We start from the raw sequence: 16,202 nt of genomic DNA on the forward strand, positions 1-16,202 counted from the left end.
TTAGGAGGGTAGCACTAATGGTATTGATGAGCGCCCTGCATCATCATCACCATCATCATCATTATCATCATTATCCTCATCATCATCATCATCACCATTATCCTCATCACCATCATCATCATCATCATAACATAATTTATTGCTAGCGGCTGGATGTTTGGCCATCCCATTGAAATGTAGTTTATTGCTTTCAAAAAATACCTAATTTCAAATGGAGAAACAAGTGGACAGGAAAGAAACATGAGGTAGTCTACCGCAATCATTTTGAAGTGCCTCCATTTCACAACACTCAATTGAAGAGGTCGGACTCTAGCTAACATCTCTCTTGTCGGTTAACCACCACGCCATTCGAAGCTGTAAGCCAAGCATACAGAACCTGGAAGGTGAAACGCATCATATATACTCTAATTCTTACTAAATTCTTCCATCATCTCCCACTAGGTCAGGTGTTCAACCACCACCGCCATTCTGAAGGAGGCGCAGTGAAACACTCTTGTCTTGGGTGACCGATTAATGTGCATAGCGCATGAAGGAGTAATGTTCATCATGACTAAAGCAATCACGCCCTAGGTCGTAAGCCCGAACCAGCTCCGCTTCGAACTGTACCATAGCATGACACTTACTGCAACCTAGCGCACGCAAACCTTGAGAACCAGTTCCGAACGTAACGGGACTATATAACAGCCAATGGAATAACCGTTTTCGTTGAGACAGATTTCGTTGGTTGTTCTTCACTTGCCCTTGACAGATGAGTTGTATTCTTCGTATATTTTTTACCCGCTTGTACGCAGGAATGATCAATAGATCAGCCGGTTTGCACGTTCGTTGTCGTTTTCTGATTCGGTCAAGCGCATCAGGCGATCAAGCGGCTATCCAGACCGGGGTTCACGGTAATAAGAAGGCATTAAGGAGACTGTGGTCCACAACACCTTTTTACCCTTATATGCAGAGCGAAAATAAGGACTCCAAGATTCGTTCACTGACAAGGAAGTGAGAAGTGCTTGCTGGAAAACCACACATGTTGAAGCATGACACTACTTTTCGGCGACACATCTCGTACTTAGGGACAATATGAACGTTTTTATTTTTCCCATGAATTGAGGCACTGTTGTTTGCATTCTCCACATCCATGTGGCTGACACAAGAAGCAATCTGAACTCCCGTTGTCAAACTCAGCAGACAACTGAGAACGAGGCTGAGCAGGGATAAAGAGAAAGGGGATCTTGGTCGAGCACCACTTTTGTACGGGAATAGCGCTCCCCACTCATTAAATCATAGAAAGAATTGCATGAACATCAGGAAAGGATTTTATCTGGAGTATCTCTTATTGAACCAGTATACCTCGATGAACTGACAGATCGCCTGAAAACGTGTGCCTATTAAAGGATTAATCAGACTGTAGTGGGTGTTTGCTTTCATGCTTTTTAAGAAAAAAGAACGTTTCAGCCGTAAATCCTTTCGGTGCCTAGCTGCCATGCCATCAGAATGAAGCACAAGGGCTGGGACACTGCCAGGTTGCCCAAGCCTAGACTGGGGACGCCGAGAGGCAGATGTCGGGTTCGAACCATGGATCTTCCGGTCAGTAAATTCGCGCTCTAACCATTTGGACCATGTCGTCCCCCATTACAGAGAGGAAACTGTTTTTTCTTCTCCATCCATTCACGGCGACATTCGTATAGTAGAAGACCATTTAATCGCTATAACAAAACGTTTAAACAAAAATGCAAATACCCCCATGATAGTCCCACAAATCACTTTCGATTTATGGATACAATGGAAAATCTATGATGGGCTTTCCAGTATTACCCTCCTAAACGATATTTCGTACGTTAGCTCGTGAATAATTACTCATTCGCAAGTCACGCGGTCAAACATAAATGCTAGGTTCACATAATCCGTTTCACATCTTAGCTGCGGATTTACTCAGTCACTATGTAAAGCCGAGGTGAATCCTGGTTCGAAAAAAAGCCTGTTGTGCCTTTAGTGTTTCTGTTTTGAAAGTGTCCCCGCTACTACGGAATAAAAATGCCCTGAGGCTTAGCGAAGTACCATCCGTTGGCATTAACGTGAGTTAACTTCAAAAAGGAATAATTGACTAGCTCATCGGTCACGAAATTTTGTGGATTCTAAAACTAAACTAGCAATTTTAAACATAGCTCAGTTTGTTGTTAGGTACTTTCAGAGCTGGTGTGCATAAAACACTTTCATTCAACAGCTCTTGCTTCTTATCTACATTCCACAGATCTCAAAAAGTTGAAATCAGTCAAAATCTCCTGCTGTTTCGAGAAAGAGCTGCATAGTAACAGGCATACAGTGAATAGACTGGAGTTTTTCAATGTGTAATATACTTGTATGATCGATACTCCTTCTCCTGACTAAACAACAACTTATATAAAATCTAAGGACACTGACTTTTCTGCAGGAGAGTCTTTACGGTCACAATCACCCACCTGGTCTATGTTCTGACTGGTCCATTAGGTCAAAAACCATATGAGTGGCTGTATTTTATTGTCCTCTACATCCATACTTAAAGTATATGGAAGCATACTTGAATGTATCTCCAAAGAAGAAAACTAAGGACATGCTATAGATTTCCACTTAAGTCCGGTGATTAGGTTATTCTGCGACAAATACTGAGGTGTGTGGGTTGTACTTTTGCACCGCACTTTTCTAAAATAGCGTGTCACACATAAAAATGTATGACTTCTAGAACACGGAACCATTGGTTATTGCAGGCCGGCTTGTGAACCTTCTCTCAGTTAAGGACGACAGTTATACGTCCCAGATATCAGAGTAACTGTCAGAATTCCAAACAGGATTGGTTTAACGACAGATTTTGAACCCAGTCCTATCAATGTTCTTGTTTTCATACACATGAGGGAGCCCATCTGTCCCTCATTGGGACCGATCAGAAGTAATAGTCTCCATGGGGGTGGGGTTGATAGAATTTTATAGGGAAATAACCACAACAGATTAGACATCCAACCACAGACGGTCTTTATTCCGACGGGGAACCATTTCACATATGATCCAAATAAATCGGGACTAAATCTACAAAGTAACGCGCTTCCACTTAGAACTGACTACGTTGTCACCATGCATATCCGTTTTCTCACAAAGAGTACATTGAGTCAGCGAATATACACTCATTTGCAAACTAATTTGGTTCTTTCGAGAGACTCACCTGGAACCCAGCTGAATCTCTCGTTTATGATGTTCTCAGGCAACTGAATGTGCTGCATCAGGCCGCCTCATGTTTCAGTCGCTACGATATTTGAAATATCGCGATACATGTATATCTTTGTAATGTACTACTCATAACGTTACTGAAAATCCATCGGTCGTGGGCTGTCGATGGACTTTCAGCAACCTAATGAGTAGTACATTGCAAAGAAGTACATTGAGTCTTTGCATGAAAATCTGCACATGAAAAGGTAATAAAATACTTCCACCATCAGATGTAAGTGTAAAGGGAAAGATCAGCGATCTCGCGTATTCTACCGTGGTCTGTTTATGTGTTGAGGAATACGGTTTCATGTAGGGTTTAGTGCTAATCACAAGAAACCACTCAAGTAACCTGTGTTCAGACAGAAAAGGTTTGGGTATTTACATGTTACTTTTTATCCCTCAGGATCATCCTAAGCGAGATGTTTTCGGGACTAGGCATATTGCCAGCCTGGATTTAACTAGGGTCCTCTAAGCCACTGATTTGAAGTGAACCTTTGGATTCCACGAGACTAAGCTATCTGTTAATCGACTGCATGAGATGACGTTCCGCTTTGACGTCTCGTTCACAAGCCCCACTGCACTAATTTTGAGCGCAGTTTAAAGTACTTTTCCATCCTGCCTGTTTGAAAAAAAAACAATCTTTCGAAGTTTGGTTGTTGGCCTGTTCGCCGAGATTGGCAGTTGGATGCAATCAAGCAACGCACTCGAGTTACCTACATTCTACAACAACATTTCGAAGTCTATATTTCAGCTACATTGTATTCCTCCCCAAAGTTACACCTGATATCTGCCAGTCACAGCAAGATTTCACTGAAATGGTGGGACTCTGGTGACCGTCTAATCCCCAGGAATGATGCACTATTTGTGCCTCTACTTTCGTGGTCCGACGAAGAATACACACACCATGAATTTATTTCGCGGACTTTAGGAAGTAATGAGAGAGTTCCGCATTTGTTAAACTCCGATTCCAAAAGTAGTGAGTTGTTGAAACGGAATTTGAAGGATCAGTGTTCTAGGCCATGCTGCTTAAGTACGACAAAACAGACAGGAAACTTTTCGCGTCGAAGGGCAACCACTGTTCCATCAAACTTGTTATATGTTCACTGGCTTCTAAAAGTTATTGAATTGCCGCACACTCTCCTAATCCCGACTGATTTGGGCACTTCAGGTGTCACGTGTTTCAAATCAGAAACCTTTTAATACCGAAAGTACATAGAAAGGGATATTTGTTTGACCAATTCGAAAGGTGGTGAGCTTCTATGTTTGTCAGCATTCGGTTGAATACAATGGCACCAAATAATTGGTTCTCAACAGAAACTGTCGCTTTTTCTGTTTTAATTGTAATTAATGTCGTGGACATGGCATGGATTGAATGCTTACCAAAATCGTCCGTGATGGCCGCGAAAATATATAAATATCGGGCCGAATGCTCGCAACTCTAGAGATTTCCCGATAAATCTCAGAAAAAATAAATTCATTCACGTTGTTTTGATGTACACTGGTCAAGATTTGGTTTCATTCCCTCAGCGGAATATATTTTGAAGTTGCTCGTCAGTGTCACTTAGCTGAGAAACTATTACACTTAATTATCAGACGGTTGCTTAAGTAGTATATTACTCTAGCTAGTGCTCTACATTCATTTGAATTGACTGTTTATTAGCCCGCTGTGGTGGATGAAAACATAACTAAACTTTTCCGCCCCTAATTTGAGCTCGTTATCACCACCATGTACTCACAGAGAGTTGGGTTTCTTTTGCCAGGGATTTGTTTTGCAGAAACAACAAATTTTTCGAAATCTGCTGTGGACCATCAAGAAACTAATGAGTGGATTTCAACATTTCGTATTCCTATTCGTATTTCATATTCTCATTTCGTATTCGAAAACTTGCACGGTCTACACTACCACTTGCAACCATTTAGATAAAATTCATTTGCTCCTCCTAGTCAGTGAGCCCACATTTGGTTAGTTATAATCAGAACTCTCGAACAAGTAGTGAAGCATGTTATACCGGCAGTATGCAGAATTCGACCGCCACATCCATTTGGTGTCCCATTTAGAGTACAGTGGTTACAATCCTGTGGAACGGAACATGCTACTTTCGATGGTCCAGCTAGTTAGTATGTTGATAAAACCATCGATACTTGATCCTCGCTTAACATTGTCGTTCAACACCCACTGCGGCAGCAATGCGGATCATTTCAGATACAACCACAAACGGCCACCATGTCTCGCGACAGGGTCGTATTAATATAAGTTAACCATATTCAGGATACAATACTCTTATCCTGAGCTCGATGGCGTTTCCTGATGCCTTGTCCTAGAATGGGTCATCCAGATGTGGTCCTTTCTATAGAGCAAAATGATGGTTGCTCAAGTAGCGTAGATGGTCGTTAGTTTGTTCGCTGAGCTGGGCACAACCACTAACCAGCCGCTGCGCACCACTACGCTCCCCAGTAACGCACTGATGATGTCACCTAGATTGGTGATGAAACGTTTGCAACCAAATTGCCAGGCTCAGCGAACAAGTCAACGGCCAGATGTAGTCTTTTAAACGGAGGTTTACTCAGAAGACCACATTGTGAGTCAGTCACGTTGATTGGGATTCGTTTGTGAACACACGAGTACAGTGTATCACAAAACAAAAGTTTAACTATACAAGTATCCTTAAATTGGAAACGACTCTATGACGGAAGACAGCTGTACAAATACTCCCCTCCACACATCACCCTCATCTTCCCAAGTCGATTCATCAAGTGCACCGGGATGAGTTTCACTCAACCTCGTCGTTCATCATGTGCCGAGATGTTTCTAAAGCATTTTATCATTATGTTATTCTTACTAAATAGAACAAGACTGTTTCAGCTTATAGAAAAAGTTCACTCTGTGCGGGGTTCGTGAGGTGTACTAAAAATCACCAGCGTCTATTGGCATCTGAATCAAAGCGGCAGTGTTACACACCGATAATAGTGCTGATACATTGGTCACCTCAACAAATGCCTAAGATCCAAGCATACTCAGCGATCACAAGAGATCACTTTAGAAGAACGAATTACCTCACCTTTTTTGTAGGACTGTAGCTAACTGGGGGCTCAAAAACAAAGTCTGGTTGATAGTTGAGCTACTAAAAGCTGTTAACCTGAAATTTTGCACTCAGCTCAATCCTGATTTAACGCTTTTGGGCTTTTCAGTCCGCCACATAGAAAAGAAACGATATTAAACGTAAAAATTAGTCTTGTCAACTCTCATAAGATTCTGTTGTTCGGTATTAAGCGGGAAAACTCTATCGCCAGAGCAACACAAAAAAGACGCTTACTCCCGATAAATAATCCTCATAGTCTTGACAGATGGTTCGGTTTCCCAGCATAACTGAATCTTGTTATCGGAAGGGCATAATCGAAATCGTGCAAGGTTCCTTTCTGTATCAACTGAAAACAAAGGTGGATGGAATGTGAAGTGCTACAGAAGACCTTGGCTAGTACATAGTTAAGACGTCTTTACTCTACTTTTAGTCGGGTGCCTGCTTGTCCGATTAAAAATAAAATGTCGTACATGTCATGTGATATGGAGCTTTCGTTTGACCATGTTGCGGCTGACCATGTTGTTGAGATAGCCGCTAGTATTGTCCACTACAACAAGCGTTTTAGAGCACAGTACACCTGTTTCACTCCAACGTCCCCCTTGAAATGGGTCGTATTAAAATAACCTGCATGCATATATCCGTTGTCGAAAGCTCTTCCGGCCGTGTTCTTCTCAATGAAACTCGTCGAGCACCCGTTTACTTCTATTTCTTTCTATGGTGCCATCAGTAAATACCAATCTTTCTCTGGCTGATGAGAAACAACTTAAGTGTGCTTCGGTTGTCATGGCACAAATCAATGTTCACTGGTATACACACAACATCAACACTTGCAACGAGCCAACCGATCTCCCGATCAGTTGCACATCGAGGAAGTATAAGTTACTTTCACTCTCAGCTTTGTCAGTAAAACTGATTGACGAATCAGCCTCATTGAATTTGCTGAAGTTGGCCGCGGGATGTGTAGAATTCACGTTCACACCACTCCCGTTTGAACAGTTTTCCTCGTGTCCGGCGCAGTTATTCGGGTGGGTCTGCACCAAAGGGAGAGGGAACGGGACTGGATTTTCTCACTTCTTAGAGCTCATGAGCAGTGTCTGTCCCTGGCCGTGTATGGGTTTGGACTCTAGACATCCGGTAGGCATGGCTGCGAAACCACACCTTTATCAGGAATGTTTGGAGTTCAAGGCTATGCACAGCTATGCACCGCTCATTAGCTTCGATAAGAGCGAAACCGCAGTTCAGCGCTTCTGCTCATTCGGAGAGTGTTCAACAAAATGTTTGCGCCAGAGCGATGGGAGGATTGTTCAAAAGAGATTGACGTGAACGCGAACTTTCTTACATTGTTCTGTGGGTGATGTGATATCTTGCACTATCGTCAAAATATGTTATCTGTATTAGGTTAGTCAGACCCGTTTAACCTGACGGCTTCCTGGCTTTTCCATGGATGTCAGCCGGCTGAGACTTCATTGCTACTTCAACAATCTGGCGCCAGAATTCCTCATCGCATCTGAACTGTAAAATGTAAGTACAACTCAGTACGAGTTCTTTTGGACGCCCAGTTGGTAAAGCCACTTGTGTATCGGAATTCCTCTCCGTACAGAGGATTAACGGATCCTCTGAATCAAGAGGAAGCATCAAAAGAGCACAAATGATTTGATTTATCTGGATGCCAAGTTTGTTCTACAAATTCCTTAATTTCCTGAGGAAAACTTATTCTACCATGCTAGTTGGCCGTCTGGGATTTGTACGAAATGCGGAGTTACACATATCTAAGATAGGGCCTGAACTACTGCTCTGGTTGTGTACGTTGAGAAGCCCGTCTATCATTAAACTAAGGAGTCAAGTAATTTCTAACCTTATGGACGTCTTTGTTGTAATGAATCGCTTCTGGTCGTTTTCAGATATTTTGGTTCCTGCTTCTCTATCAGCGCTGTTTTGCCTTTAATATCTTGACCCTTACAAGACCTGTGTTTGTTGCCCGGTATCGATTGCATTTTATGGATATCTTATGGTTGCATCTTAATTTCTTCAGAGCTTCAGGGTGTTGACTACTGACTACCGCTGCTCAGGCAATGATATACAGCAGCCTGGAGATATCTGAATAACCTCACTTAAAATGTTCTAAGTAGTACTTCGGGTTTTTTTGAAAAGTTACTGAGCAGTGTCCGCGATAACAGACTCGTGGTATGTTCGAATACGAGTGAAACATTCACGCAACTATAAGAATGAGGCTATGAAGCCTGAATACATCTGAACAGTTGATGATGGAACATGAGTAAAAACGATTTGAATGGCTGTGAAGTAATCGTTATTTTTCGCGGATTAAGACCTGGCCTCAATGCTTATTTGATTCACTGAAACGTTTTATTCATCTGTATGTAATATTTCCCATAAAATGTACTTCCCAAATAATACTAACCCCAATTATGAATCAGTTTACTCAATCTCTTAGTTTATTATACAAATGTAACACGGTGTTCTAGCAAACAATCTCTAATGCCAAAATGCTCCTCAAACGAAAAAGACTCCAGGTTGATAGGTTACGTACAAGACCCATTTTACACCATTCCCAACAATGGTGCTGTGAAACATAATTTTTATGCAAATGTTAAGAGCCGTTCTCCTCAAGGTGGGATGGAATCTTCCCCTACTTTGATATTCAGTGTCCTTTCAAACCGATACTCAGAGCCAACTGACAAACAAACTGAGCCGGTATTATGCTTACCAGCAACCGTCGTCTAATGCACCTAGAAACGGTTTTTGTAGTTGATGGAATTTGAATAACGGACGAGGGATACTTTTTGGAAAAAAAGCACTGGAAACACATGTGATCCCTAAAAATCACAGCCTGTCGAATACCCGATGAAGTTTACCCAGAAGAACTACCCAAAATCAATTTGAGGAATATAATCACTATACATGTTTCAAGAGAAAAGCCTACTTACTCTGGTAAACACCAGCAGCTGTTCTCAATTCAGAGCAAAATATATAATTTAGGATATTATTTCATACTGTAACGAACGTATGGGTATGCTTAGGATTCACTCACAATCCGCAGACTGTTCTAGGAATAGAGACAAATAACTTCTTTTTCCACATTTCAATCGACCCTTACTTTCTCATTTCCTTCTGTTTGTTGTTTTTTTCTGCGTTTTACAATTGTCTGTTTAGTAGAAACCTTTCTGAAAGCATATGGTTCATCAGCCACTTCTGACTTAACGTAACACACTTAGTAAAATTTTGATAACATTTACTTCACATACATCATCGATAGTCCCAGTCTATAAAGTGTACTAGTTTCCCCAGTTCGCCGCCTTTTGGTAGAATAATTCCGAGGTGTTTCTGGATAACCACAAAAGTCCTTGTACCAAAAAAAGCAGCTCAAACACCAACCGTCTATCTGAAATGGTTCGATGGGTGACTCGAGTTCCACTTAATGAAGATAAGACACTTGGTTATCTATTCATCGTCCCAGGTCAATGAAATTCCACTTCCACCATATTCTTTAAACCTCGGCCAATTTCTTTTGTTTTTCTAGTCTAAGAAACCTTGGAGGTGCCTCTCACGTTCCGCCTTCTCTTGCGTGATCCGGAGGCCAACGGTAGGATAATACATTATTGCTCAAACTAGTGGACTTGTCCTTCGCGCTTACCCCTTTTAAACAAAATCTCAGGATTGACTATACTGCTGAATGTGTTTCTAGGTTGGTTTGATGGAAAATGCTACACTATGACACCTCGATGGTTTGCTGTTACTTAAGCGTTAAGTTGAGAAGTTAACTGGCAAAGTTTTGGTGGGTAATAATCTTAAAATAAATTCAAATGGTTCGGTTCACACAAGCTTCACTGTTTCCATAAACCTCAAAGAACATACAGGGCCTGAGATGCCGCAAAGTTGCTAGATCTGGAAAACAGCAACAGCAAATTTGAGGACGGATTCCAAACACAAACAATTTAGTCAGTCTGAAACCAGAGAATCAATTCCAACACTTTCTTTCCAGTAGAACTTTAAATTGCCAACCGGATTCCACAGCCAGTGGGTGAACACACGCAAGCGACATAATTAAATAACCTGTGAGATGCTTAGGACCAGAATGAAGCAATAATTTGGTGAATATAACTTTCCTGCAGCTGTAATTAAGTAGTGTGGTAATCTAATCAAACCGGGTAGAACTTTAAATTGCCAACCGGATTCCACAGCCAGTGGGTGAACACACGCAAGCGACATAATTAAATAACCTGTGAGATGCTTAGGACCAGAATGAAGCAATAATTTGGTGAATATAACTTTCCTGCAGCTGTAATTAAGTAGTGTGGTAATTTAATCAAACCGTTTTAGGTATTTGGTACTATTTGGCACTTACCGATCGGAATTGTACATTCGACTCTATCCGATTTTGAAGAACCCAAGGAGATCCAGCAACTCACATTGTAAACTTCACCAGTAGTGAGTGAATCCCAAGTTAATCTCTCTGAGTCCGGATCACTTTGTGATTCGGTGAAGCCTGACCCAGTGAATCCTATTGCTTTCACCACCCCTTCGAACTCCGCGTCAGGATCAATTTCGTCGCGGACGCATTCCATCTTGTTTTGGTTGACCTCTATTCGCACCAAATCAGTTGTGTTTCTACACCCGTACATTTCGGAATTGCCAACATCAAATGACAAAAGAAATGTGAGTCCAGTCACAAAGTGATGAAAAATTGTCTCTTTCATATTTGCATCGAGGATCTGGAAGACGTAAAACTAAACATTATAAAAGCAATAAAGTGAAACGATGGGTCAAAGGCTATGAACCTGGCCAGCATATTGCTATATTATTTCAGGTAGCCACATGCTTGCATAGCAAATGCCACAGTTGCAGTTTTGCAAACATCGGTTAAAATCGGGCCTTCGAAAGAACGCCCTGAAACTGTTTTATGTTGCTACTGAAAGGCTACAGCAGAACAAGAACAATTTTGGAATTCCACAAATTCAGTGTAATAGCTGGGTCAACGAACCTACTCATCACTATTATTGTAGCGAGATGTCGATGTGGGACTTATCTCTCACTGAGGCTCCTCCTGAAATTTTGCACACACTAGACAGTGCAAAGCTTCAGTAATACAGGGAAACTACCACTTTGACCACGGTAAAATTACTGCTTATTAAAGTAAATCATATTATGATTACCAGTCCAGTCGATTTTGAGCCCACATACTCTACGCAGCTCCCGGATTTTAGTACAAGACCCACTTCCAAAAATATAAACTTTAATGCCTCCCGGTTGAGAACCATTCGCACGAATTCTTGTAGACCAAAGATTTAAGCGGTACTTTAAATCAAACACCCAAAATGTATCCACATAAATAAAGGTCCGTACGCGTTGGAACTGAGGTACATGTGTTGCCTTCCCTTCGCTTTAATTATGCAACAAGTGAAACTCAAAGGGTGAAATATATCGCTTTTTCCGTCCATAGTGATTGGGTTGAAAACAAATATGAGCTTGAATGTCATTCAACAGCAGCAAACGTCACTAAACATGGTTGGTAGCAGTGCAGGTAAAAAACTTCGAACGTACTAGCACGGGAAACACAAATCCGAAAAACTGAGCTCCTACAGTAAGTCAGTGCACCAAGAATTGTAGACCAGTGTTTGGATCCATTTGGATCCAGGATCATTTGCTTGTAGTTCTTCTCGTAAGTCTTGTTTTAAAGCCTATTGAGCTTATTGTACATGTGCAGTTCACAGTTGAACTAAAACGTTTGCAAAGGAGTCACAAGGGGAAAGGAAATCCATGCATGTTTGTCGTGTTCACTTGCGCCCCAACCGAATGTAGCTTCGACGCCATCAAAGACAAGCTTTTAGACGCCTTGAGTACCCTGTTGCGGCAGGCTAAAATCTCAGATATCGCAGTGGTTGCCGGAGATCTGAATACGCAAGTGGGCAGGCCTAGCGCACCCCAGACTCACTCGAGACGATCAATATAGACTGGACTTGGTACGTATGGACAGTGGTTAACGACTGCCTCAACTGCGCGCCGACCGCTGGCCAAAGTAATCTGCTCACACGGTGTTCAACAACGGCTGCCGGCCACAAACTCAGTCGATCACACTGCCATCAGCTGCCGATGGCGTGGATCAATAACTGACTTCCAGTCATTCTGGAGCAAATTTGTGGATTCTTACCAAGCACTGTTCCGGAGTCGCTTTTCCCTTTGTTTTCCAGGACCATGTGAATTGCGAAAAAATCGTCTGGCAAATAAAAGACTCGCAGATCTAGATGTTATACGAGTCTTCCAGAATTGGCATTAAGAAGCCCTACGACCGCTTCAGTATCACATGTAAATTTGTACTGAGAAGAGGTTGCCACCGCTTCGCTGAGTTTTTGCTTGTGAAACGGCACTACCAGGCTCACCCAAGCACCGAATATCAAGCCGAGAAGCGGCACTGCCTGAATCTCGGGGAAATATCCCATCCGGTGCCAAATATAACTTGACGCGACCAGTTGTCAGGCTTCAAGTTAAAGGGAAAATGTGAACCGACCGTTTGGTAGGACTTGACATGTTTGACCAGCAGAGGTGCGAGTTCTTTGGGTCTGTGACAACCGTTGTCTCAGAACCATAGTTCGTGTGGATTGGTGTCAGCAAGTCCTTAACGAGGAAATTAGAAACCGAGTTTCGAGTGTTCGTTTGTGCAATCAGTACTTTAAGTGGAGGATGTGTGCAGCACCAAAAGCTGTGTTCGTCAGGTTATGAATTGTGCATACTGAACCATCGTTCGCTGAAGGAAGTGCTGCTCTCTGTACCAAATTTTCAGAGTGATTGAAGCGGAGAGTTTGCCATCGCTTGACCTGGCAGATGGGATGAGAGAGATGACGAAAGGTTTGGGTGATGATATTGTTACTTGCCTTTCAGGATGAGGATCGCGTGATCCCCCTGAGCGTGGTTGAATACTCTACAAGTATTGGCTGCTAATAGATGTCAGTGGCGTTCTTAATGTCAGTTTCTATCCAGATTGTCCGAATGAATATCTGGAAGTGTAGGCACCTTGAACTGATTGAAATAAGGTAGCAATAAATCCATTCCCTGTCAACCTTTTTCCTTTTCTATCACCAAAGGCCTCCAAATAAATCATAGTTGTACGGCAGCGTAACATCAGTGCCGAATTCTGATGTCTTGCTGTCCATGGTAATGATGATGATTGAGCTAATTTGTTTGTTTCATATTCATAGTGTTTTCCTCAATTCAGGCTTGCTCACCATCGCCTGTGGTGGCAGTGAAAAGCCCTTCGGAGAAATTTGAAGGACTGGAAGGACGGGAACTGGAGCTCAATGTTTTGAGCACACTAGGTGCTAAAGTGTTGACTGTTGTTGGAGTTTCTTCCCATTCTTCCTTGTTAGTCCTTGAGTTTTGTCCCTATTAACTGTGCCAATGATTACAGCTGCATGTTTAGAATTTTAGGTGTTTTACAACCTGTTTTGTGCGTACTACTAAAAGGCTGTATGTGTGAATTGGTATAGTATCCCTGTCCACCATTTGAAGCGTTTTAAAATAACAACCATTTTCCACTGATTGCTAATTATCGACTGGGCAAGCAGAGAAATTAACAAACATGCAACTGATAAGTTGGAGAATTACAACGACAGTCCCGGCAGGGCTGATAAATCCTCGGAAATGACCCAGAAAGTAGTGGAGGCTCGTGATTCAAAACGGGGTCTCTTTAGCTTTCTCCGGGGTAGAATCGGAATTTCTCAGCAAATTAATACGGTTTTATTTATTCCTGTTATGTCTGAATAGTTATTGGATGAATGCCTGTTCTCCTTCTAAACAGCACTTGTTAAAACCTAATAGATAGTTTTACCCAGTTTTCTGCTCACCACATCTGAGTAAGATTTGTATGTGTCAGCAAAACTTTGAGGGAAGAATGTCCTCCCGTGACACACCGGAATTAGTGCTCTATTCGGAAACAGCTTGATAACAACTGCCTTACAGCACCCTCGAATTTGGAATTTGAGGTGAGAAAATATAAACTGGTCAGGGCTGCACTCAAGCTAGGTGCTGATGATCCCTTCGTTCGTTGTCTGGTATACGACATGGAATGTGTGAACTACTAGCACATTGAAGAATTTAACCTGTAAACCAATGACTAGATCGGCTTACTATGGTTAGATAAACGTTTCCGTGTCGCAGTGTCCTGCTTAAAATATGGAGCTCAATGGTGGTTCATCACACACATGCCTCACACACCAACATTCGTGCATCATGGCGGGCTTCAAATCGCACTCGCCAAGATAGTTCGGTGTGTGTCATCATAGCTATCTGTACAGCCGTGGAAGGAACTCCAGATGGATTGCCATTTTACAGGATGAGTTTTAAAGTGTGTTTTTGTTCCATGTCCCATTTGGCTTTCATAGCCGCGGAGCCGCCTTCCTTTCCTCGCCCTATCCTGTGCATCCGAGTAACTCAAACACTGATGGCAACGATATTCGGAGTTTAACTGGGCCGGTCGGAGAAGCCGTGTCGAAGGAAACAAGGTATGGTAGAGTCTTCATAGTTTCGTTCCCTAAGTTGGACTGAAAAAGAATGCTGAGTTTTCATGCCGCCGTTGCTTGCACAGTAAAACACCATTTGAAGGGTTACCGTCAGTTGGCGATGAAACAAAAATCAGCCAAAAGATCGGTTCTGCTCCAAACGAGTCGCACCACGGGTGAGGTACCTGTGTCGTACTACCTGCGTTTCTGAGTTAATTCATCCAGCTAAATAGGTCAGATCAGTGTGTTATAAGCCGCGGGAATGATCCTACAAGGTAATCACACAGCGCTCCACGAAGTTTCACGTCAGGTTTCTAATCAGACTCAAGGCGGATCACTTCCGATAAACTCCCTTGTCTGGCTTGAGCAACATCGAGTGATCGTTTGCCCGCACAGTTCTTTGTCCATGCCCGCCCCTCTCCAGCTTCTCACCAAACAAGCAAACACAACCGGATCACCTGATTGCCAGGTATCTCGAGTCTAAGTCCATGTTCGTCTCCCAGTCGTGTGCTGGGAGACATTACAGCATTACAGGACTCCAGGCTAGATGTACGCACCGCGTTAACTGGCAGCCAGTTAGTGCAAACCAACAATATCTCCCATAAGACAAACTGACCATCGTTCCCCGATTAATACCGCTCTGAGCGCTTTCTTTAGGCTGATAAAAACACTGGGTGCTCATATCTACTAATCATTCGACCGCTTGTCGCAAATCTGACGTTAAATAAAAACCTAGTTAAGACGGTTCCAGTGATAGTTTCCACATGCTGTTGACAGTTATTTATGGCTGAGCATAACTTATTTTGCACATGGAAAAACTTCTGACCTGGAATGTCGCCGTTAGTTCTGACTTTTTGCTACATTTATGGTCACTCTGTTTGTGAATTTCGAAACAATAGGCAACTAAAGACTATTCGGTTATAAATAAGCCAGTCTTGCATCCATCTAGTTTAGCTGTAATAGCACAGTTTTCTTGCTTTCTATAAGGTATGAGATTACACTCCGTTAAACTCACGCGTTGAATTACTTTAGCTCAACTTCTGTGAAAACAGTTTTCTTAGCTGTACTTTCTTCACGTAGTGCGTTCAATGTCTCGCTGGTTTCCTGACTCAATTACTTTGTCTTAGCAAAATTGGATCTTGACTGGCTTGCATTAGGCATACCGTTCGTTTAAATTCTTTTCATCAACTCCGGTTTTAATCCCACCTCTGTGGGGTAGCAACGAAGTTTTAGTCGGGAACTTTGAAACTCACAAACTTCTTGGCATGCTAGAGAATTCTGGGGATTTATGTAACCTTAATTTGATGTCGCGTAATCTATCGCTTGCTGGATACTGTACGCCGTACAAGCTTTGTCCAAGGATGCACAGCAAGCGTAGAGCACA

General features: G+C 42.3%; 1 protein-coding gene across 1 annotated transcript in view; it reads right to left on the reverse strand.

Annotated features, from left to right (window-relative positions):
• The window catches only part of T265_04668 (hypothetical protein), a gene marked incomplete at both ends in the record, with an annotated part of 20,326 nt that continues 4,124 nt past the window's right edge, over positions 1 to 16,202 (reverse strand). Inside the window, 3 exons of the mRNA XM_009169459.1 lie at positions 1 to 201; positions 7,151 to 7,339; positions 10,736 to 11,038. Coding sequence (XP_009167723.1) covers positions 1 to 201; positions 7,151 to 7,339; positions 10,736 to 11,038 — 693 coding nt within the window. The remainder of the gene's footprint in view (positions 202 to 7,150; positions 7,340 to 10,735; positions 11,039 to 16,202) is intronic.

The sequence above is a fragment of the Opisthorchis viverrini genome, assembly GCF_000715545.1.
Source record: "Opisthorchis viverrini unplaced genomic scaffold opera_v5_80, whole genome shotgun sequence".
NCBI lineage: Eukaryota > Metazoa > Platyhelminthes > Trematoda > Opisthorchiida > Opisthorchiidae > Opisthorchis > Opisthorchis viverrini.